We start from the raw sequence: 8,166 nt of genomic DNA on the forward strand, positions 1-8,166 counted from the left end.
CATTGGACTGCATTATAAGGGTATTTTTGTTGTAAGGAAATGTTGCGTTTTATATTCAAGAGTGGAATAATATTTATTTATTTATTTAAATAAATAATATTCCACTCTTGAATATGAATCCCTAACACCGTTATTGATATAGAGTCCTGGAAGAGAGACGGCATTAGCTGAAGTCCCTTCTAACCTCTACATATTACAGATTTCCCATCTTTCCTGTGAAGTTTGTGTTGACATAGTAGGGGATTTTTTCCAGGTGAATTACTGACGGTAAGTCTAGGGACATCTCCATCTTTAAAGTTTGCATGAGACGAAAGCTCATCGAAATCGTAATAGAAGTTACCCCTGTGATATTAAGATGCTATACCTGAACAATAGATAAATGGTAAATGCCAAGAAAAGCCTTTTTGTTTGTTTTATTTCTCTGTTAATTTGCTAGATGTAGTGAATGACATGGATTTGAAAGTTACATTTTGATATTGTGAAAAATCATTATTTGTTTTGTGATTATGGAGCTGCTCGCATAAAGTAAAACTAACACTGAATTACTCTCTGCAGGTGAAACAAAAAAACTCCCTCTAGTGATGGGTAACTTCTCGATTGATGATGCCTTTGAGATGTCTATTGAGGATACAGGACCAAGGTTTGGGGCTCTGCACTTTAATGGGGACATTGATGCCCAGCAGAACACGCATAAATACAAGGTGAGATTCATGCATTTGTGATATAGATCTGAAACACCATAGAGTCACATCCCTCATCACCGAACGTGGGGTGATTTCAGAATGTGCAGCTGTCTGCTACAAACATAGGAGTGTCATTCGTACTTGTAGATGATACCCATACTAAGTAGTACCTCTAGAAAGATCCTGCTGTGGCTCTCCAGTCCTCAAGTGAACGTCCGGTGGATGCCAGCAGTGACACCTACCGCAAGGGAATGCCCTATGGCAGGGGCGTCCAACCTGCGGCCCTCCATCTGCTGCAGGACTATATCTCCCATAGTCCTCAGCCAGCCCCTTAGCTGAAAGAGCATTATGGGAGATGTAGTCCTGCAGCAGCTGGAGGGTCGCAGGTTGGATGCCCCTGCCCTATGGTGTGGTTGGGCATTAAATGAATGGTAGTTTTCCTGGCGCTCGCGATGCTGTCTTCTGCCAACAGGGGAGAGTCCAGGCTGTCGATAGAAATGTCTAACAAAGTTAGAACATACCTGAACATCCTAATCAGCTTCTTGCTGCAAGCTTTAAGTATGTACAGGTCAAGGGTGTTGGATGTGTTTTTTTGATCTACACAAAATGAATACATTTAAAATGTGCTATTTTTTTTTATATTGCCATTGAATCACTTAAAAGCAGATGATTCTGTTAGCTTGGTTTTAAGCAGACTCACAAACTTTGCCTTACCGAATTAAGGGTAAATGAATCTGGCCCAATGTTACCCCAAAACACTGTTACCAAGAAACATTGGACTGCATTATAAGGATATTTTTGATGTAAGGAATGCTTTTATTAAGAAATGTTCCGTTCGGTAGTCTGAGTGGCGCTGATGAATTCTGTATATACACTAAAAGAAACCAAAATATATATATTTTGCTGTTTTTATTTTTAAGTATTTTTCCAAAAGAGGTCAGTATGCATAAAATATTCGCATCGGTACGGATGATAACGTATACAGTGAAAATATTACATGAAGTAGAGGTTAGAGAGCTCGATTGTCTCCCATAAATACAGCGCTTGTAACAATACGGTTTACAGATACAGTCACGGGGTCACCAGGGGACTCCTCGTCGCTCTTCGAATGTTGTGATGTGTGATTACACTGCGGCTCATAGGCGAGTTACGACATGTGAAGAGCTTGGGGATGTGTTACGGTACAACCCTGCGTACTGTATGCAAAAGTACGGTAATACAGCAAACAAAAGGCTATTTATCATGTCACCGAATCCTACCACCCTGTATTGACCTACACCTGTGGATTCCAACACAATATGGAAGGCCAATGAAAACATGCAGCCAATTGCCCTTTAATGAGTACCAGCCCGTGTTTCTGATAGAGAGGTTTTGATGCAGTTATCTAATAATATAATATATGGTGGTGATTTTGGGAAAGAAAAAAAAATCCACTTTGCCCTCCTTATGTGGTGACGCCTCAATCCAATCCATTGGACTTTCCATCACAGGAGTTTGATAATATATCCATTGAGCCAATCTAGCTTTATTCCCTGGAGCTGAGATAACCCTAATGGCATTTTGTTCCTCTTCTCTCTGATTACCATCCCCGTGCGACACTTACCCAAACAATGCCCAATATGCAGATACGCTACACTTATGTTTCAAGATACCAGTACAATAATTGGCAGTTGGTTTATAAGAGGGTATGATCATAAACAGTAAGTCATATTGACGTCAGTAGCAGAGCATTTGGGGCAGTGTTGTCGTTTTGGAGTAATATATACTTTGAGAAACATTTCACCATGTGATTTTGAAACCAATAATTTGGATGCAATGTTAGTAACCTTTAATTATATGTTCAGTCTCTTACGCTGGGAGATCCACGTTCCAAGCACTTAGCCCTCTACTGTGGGTGTTGTGAAGAACGATGTTTTGTCAAGAGGATTGTTGAAGTCGGTAGTCCTGAGCTGCGAGAGTATCTTAGTTACGGAACAAAGCGAGAAGGAGGAGCGGTTCAACTCTGCAAATATGGACAAAACAAAATACAAAAGAGGAGCGTACAACCTAAAAAGCATAAACGGCATACACGTTCATGGCTGCTACAATAATAAAGTACAGAAAACAAAGCTAGAATTCGGCACATACCTAGCAAATGCCATATATCTAGGGCATAAATGTTGGGGATTCTGCCACACTATATGGCCATATACTGCTTATCTCATCACTAAGTCAAAATACCCAGAGTTTGGCGAGTCCTATCTTCATTTTTTCATGGCTATATTGCTTACCAAGGAGCTGAACAGGGGGAACTGAATGTGTATGTCTTTCTATACTTTTTAGGTTGTGAGCTCCCCTATTCTTGTTATTTATTGTTTGGTACCTTAGTTACAAAGCTGTAAAGTTGCATATAACGTGAGGGATGGCACGTGAAAGGGGGAACTTTGTCTAGGAATTGTGTATGGGACAAAACACCCAACTGGTCCACCCGCAAGAAGTCACCCACTAACCTCGCTCATGTTAATAGAGAGTTGTTAAAGGATAGTTCATTTAGTCACACCGGGTTTCCCAGAAATGGCATACATTTTGGGAGCGTAACCTGTAACCCAGTCACTTCCTATTCAGATTCCAAGATTTCCAGGTATTGTATTATAGAGTATTTAAGGACCGGTCTTCTCTCCAAGAAGGCCTTGACAAGAGCAGGAGGAAGGCCAACCATATAAGCGAAGAAAATTGCTGCTCCTTGGTTTTGGTTTTTCTGTTTTTTTTTATTTTTTTTAACAGTTCTAGTTTTTGTATGTTTTCATGTAGCTGTACATTTGCAATTTCTTTGTATACTATCTGTTATCTTGGCATACTCTACTAGACAAATGCCATACGTGCCTCGTGCTGCCTGAAATGCCTACTCTATAGAAGTTCATCTTTCAAAGGGAACATTGCAACCTCAGGAAAAAATTCTTATTGAGGTTCATTCTGTGTTACTCATTTCTTTCAGCAAACTGTTCTTTTTCATTAATCTCTTAAGCCAATGGAAACTTGCATTGTAACAATATCAAACATATAATGTGTCTGCTTTCAGTGTCCAAATGTCAGAACGTCTTGTCTCCGAGAAACAGCTCAGTTTTCAGCTCTATGCGCTCGTAACTGAACACAGTCATCTGTTTCATCTGTCAGAGGTTGTTTCTGAAAATGAGTCTGATTTTATTTTTTTCATAGAATTGTATATTTAATAATATTATGTAAGAACTGTCATTCCGACGTTGATTCCTGTGTCGCGCACGTTATTTTATACAAACTTTATCATGACGATACTTTATCACCCAATATGTTTCCATTATGGATTGATTGTGGCTTCTCATACAGAATATGCCTTATTGCCTCCTTCCTGAACTGTTCTGCAGGGTCTCGAGTTATGATGTCTGTAGCCGTTTTTATGTACATCTATATAACGAGACTGTCCTTATCCTTATTCCCCGCTTCGGCAATTCTTAATCCACCAACTGGCTGCTTTGGCTCTTACTTCACCTACTAATATGTGATCTACCATGTAAACGGAGTGTTTTTCTTCTTAACATGACTATTCTCATATTATACATACATATTATGCGCCCATTACATTTGTTCTGGTTCTGTTGGCTCATGAATACATCAGCAAAAGCGAGAGTCTTTGGATGTTAACCTGGTGTTCTTTGTGACTAATAAAAAGAAGCACAGTTTGTTCTTTGGGGTGCTGTGGAAGGATGAGCGCTCCTGAGTAGAGCAGCTGTGGTTGTTTCGCTGCATATTAAGGCAATGGAATGGTGAATGGAACAGAATTTAGATCCTTGACAATCTTTAACCCTTTCTATACTGATACGTATCAACTGTCTTTCTCAGGTGCTCAGAAACTTTTGTTTGTAGCATGGTTTAACACAGCCTTACGGTGAAGTGAAGGTTCAGATTTTGATCCAATAAAACTCTACATCCTTAAAACCAGCCTGATGGAAAAAGTGTTAGCCTCTGATTTATTGATTTTTCACTTAAACAGATTATGCAATAGTGAACTTTTCTGTTTTATTAGCATGATTTAATCAAAATTACCGTACATTCACACAGATTTCAATCCTAATAAAATTGGTCACTAGTATCAGGTTATGGACCCGGCAAAATCCCCAGGCTGTGTTTGTTTTGCTGCTGTGTTTGACATTGCTGCTGTAACAGATGGCTTTACGCGTCTCGCTCTTTAATTATATGTCCTTTTATTTTCTAGAATTTGGAGAATGATGATGATTTAGATCATATGAAGGTCAAGGACACAGAAAGGTGAGTTCTTGATTGGCAGAGCATCGCAGGGTTTCTGGGTCGGGATGATGTTTTATTGGCCCCAAAGGGGTGTTATGTTTCAAGGATACTAGTTTTACTCACAAGTGCCAGCAGGGAGAGACTTGAACATGCCAGAATGTATATAGTTTATAGCCTTTGAAAGTTCAGATGGATTAGCTTAGGTCGCTAACAGAATTAAAAATATCATCGTTGTAAACTGTCTGACAGTGAAAAGGGGCAAAATAAAATGAGAAGAAAGCAAAATGCAGATATACAATAAGGACAAAAGTATCGGGGGACACCTTAATTGTTGAATTCGGGTTTCAATCAGACCCATTGCCACAGGTGTATGAAATCAAGCATCTAGCCATGCAGTCTGCATTTTATAAACATTTGTGAAAAAAATGGGTAGCTCTGAAAATGAATTCAGACGTGGTACTGTGATCTGATGCCACCTTTGCGAGTCAGTTCGTTAAATATCATACCTGCTAGATATTCCACGGTCAACTGCAAGTGCTATTATTGGAAAGTGCTGAGGCGCATGGTGCGTAAAACGTCAACTTTCTGCTTATTCGATAGTTGTGTTTCAAACTTCCACTGGCATTAATATCAGGACAAAAACTGTGCAGCAGGAGCTTCATGGAATGGGTTTTGATGGATGAGCAGCTGCATGTAAGCCTCACTTCATTGTGCCAACTGTTAACATTTGGTGAAGGAGCGATCATGGTGTGGGGTGTTTTTCGGGGGTTGGGCTAGTCCCCTTACTTCCAGTGAAGGAAATCATAATGCTTCAACATACCAAGACATTTTTGACAATGCTATATACTTCCAAAATTGTGGGAACGGTTTTGGGGAAGGCCCTTTTCTATTCCAGCATGACTTTGCGTGCACATGCAAGGTCCTTAAAGGTTTGGTATAGAAGAACTTGATTGTCCCTCACAGAGCCCTGACTTATACTCCATCAAGCACCTTTGGGATGAATTGGAATGGAGACTGTGAGCCAGGCCTTTTTGAGGTAGTGTATTACCTCACAGATGCTCTACTGAATGGCATCCAGGGATGGGGAGAGTGGAGTCTCGACTAATGTTTGGATGGGGAGCTATATATGACTGAACAAAAGGCAAGAGACTTTGGTTGAGCTCTGCCATAGTGTAATGATCAGGTGTCCCATTACTACATATAGTGTTTATAGTGCATATAGTATATAATAATTTAAATACAGAAATGGACCAACAACATCTTGGATAACTTCAATAAGATAAAAATAGGTAGGTGAACATCTTAAACAGGTGGGGAAGCATTCATCTTATGTTCCGAAATGTCATCCCTTGCATATTACCTTATAGTGTACTATGTTTAATAGTGTTGGTTTAAGACTTTCGGGAGATGTGGAAGTTTATATGATTACTTCTAGTGCTTCTTTTTACTCTGACCTCCCCAGCACTGGTCACACTGTGATAGCTTTGCAATGCTGATCGCAATGTGAGGGAGAGCAATCAGAGATCATGACACCTACCAGAAAGGAATGCTGGATTACAGCAGGGGAAATGGCCAGACCACAGTTCTATGTTTCTAAAACAAGAACAATCTTAAATGTGTTCTTCTGGTAATATATTTTTCTAAATAAAATAAGTCAATATGGAATTCTACTTTAAATAGATGGAAAGTAGAAAATTATTGATTTCCTTGACGTGAATTGACGGTCCAGGCACGTCACGCAAAGATGTCAGTTAATGACAATTGACATGCCTGGCACGTCATGACTTTAACCCCTTAAGGACCAGGTTGTTTTTACCTTTTGTACCCATTGGGGCCGAGGCTGTTTTAACACTTTTGCGGTGCTTGTGCTTAGATGTAATTTTCTCCTCACTCATTTAGTGAAGTTATATGTTGTTTTTGCAGGACAAGAAGGGCTTTCTTTTGATCATGTTATCTATTTTTTTTCTGTATGCCTAATTTGCATCCTTGTTTCCCTTTTGACCTTTACACATAAAGCCCTGTTTTTTCCCCTAAGAAGGAGATTTTCTTTTGTTATCCCCCATAACCACACTTTGCTGGTTCTTGATGGGACACGCATCTTGACAATTGGCTATAATACTCCAGTACTGCAGTGGATCTTCCCTGGGACCCCAGAAGAGGGCAACAATGACCAGTTTAACTTTAGCCCTCCCATTGTGTATAGTGCATGTTATGTTAATGCAGTTAATGTGTGCCTATTTGAAACACAAATTCTTCTTGAAAATTAACACTAACACATCTTTCACCCTCAGGGGACTTCCTACCCTCTCTTCTCGGAGTTCCCAGTGCTCATTCAGCACCCTCAGTAACAGCACGCAACTGTCCAGCCAAGAATGCTTCAGGTAATTACATTTTCTCTTTCCATTAGTGTCTCATGGTGACACATGCTGGGACATATTTATGTAATAAATAAAATATGTTGAAACTAAAATAAACCACCAATAGCAACATCAAAACACACAATCTCTTCTAAACTGTTTCTACCATGCAGTAGGATACCTTTCATTCAGGTTGGTGTTGGAGTAGTTAGTGTATTTCACTGGCCGGATCCCCGTGAGCACCAAGACAGTCTGTCAGCGAAAGCAGCTTGGAAGTTCAAAAATAAACATGACCAATTAAGCGTACTTTACACACAGTTATGTCATTTTTATTCTGAATCACGTTTTTTTCTGTTTTCAGCTGGACCAGACATCCTCTCGTTAAAAAGAACAAAAAAGTTGTTATCTCCTCTTTTCTTCTGCTGCTTTTAGGTCTTGGTGAGTCCAGGTTCTAATCTTTCTCCACAACCCTGACCAGTGATTACATGGCATTACATGTGTTTTTTGTACTTCTTGCAGTGTTTGTGTTTGTTGGTGTGGGATTGCAGGTTAGCCCATCACCAGGTGAGTATTTGACTGGGGTGGTCTGTGTGGCATCCAGTTCAGTGGTCTTTCCTTCAGAAACTATAGTCACATATTTCTGTATCCACAGCTATTTCAAGTGCCATCTTCTTTGTACCTGGACTTCTCCTCTTGATCCCTGGAGGTGAGTGTTTTTTCTTTCTGTGCATCTTCCATGCCATTTTTCAGAGGTTATTACAGCAGAAAATCTATATTACTGCTCCAGTAATAACATTCCTGACTAAAATTTCTACTTCAAATAACCGCATTGATGAGTTTGCAGGGAAAAACGTATATAGGTATGG

The 8,166-nt window shown here is 39.8% G+C and overlaps 1 protein-coding gene across 3 annotated transcripts in view; it reads left to right on the top strand.

Annotated features, from left to right (window-relative positions):
- The window catches only part of TMEM134 (transmembrane protein 134), a 38,893-nt gene that overhangs the window by 5,136 nt on the left and 25,591 nt on the right, over window positions 1–8,166 (top strand). For all 3 annotated transcript variants that reach the window (XM_053449851.1, XM_053449849.1, XM_053449850.1), the window contains exons 2-7: window positions 556–701; window positions 4,912–4,964; window positions 7,235–7,324; window positions 7,662–7,738; window positions 7,820–7,864; window positions 7,953–8,006. In XM_053449851.1, the coding sequence (XP_053305826.1) occupies window positions 582–701; window positions 4,912–4,964; window positions 7,235–7,324; window positions 7,662–7,738; window positions 7,820–7,864; window positions 7,953–8,006 (439 nt within the window). In that variant the 5' untranslated portion in view covers window positions 556–581. The remainder of the gene's footprint in view (window positions 1–555; window positions 702–4,911; window positions 4,965–7,234; window positions 7,325–7,661; window positions 7,739–7,819; window positions 7,865–7,952; window positions 8,007–8,166) is intronic.

The sequence above is a fragment of the Spea bombifrons genome, chromosome 11 (genome assembly GCF_027358695.1).
Source record: "Spea bombifrons isolate aSpeBom1 chromosome 11, aSpeBom1.2.pri, whole genome shotgun sequence".
NCBI lineage: Eukaryota > Metazoa > Chordata > Amphibia > Anura > Pelobatidae > Spea > Spea bombifrons.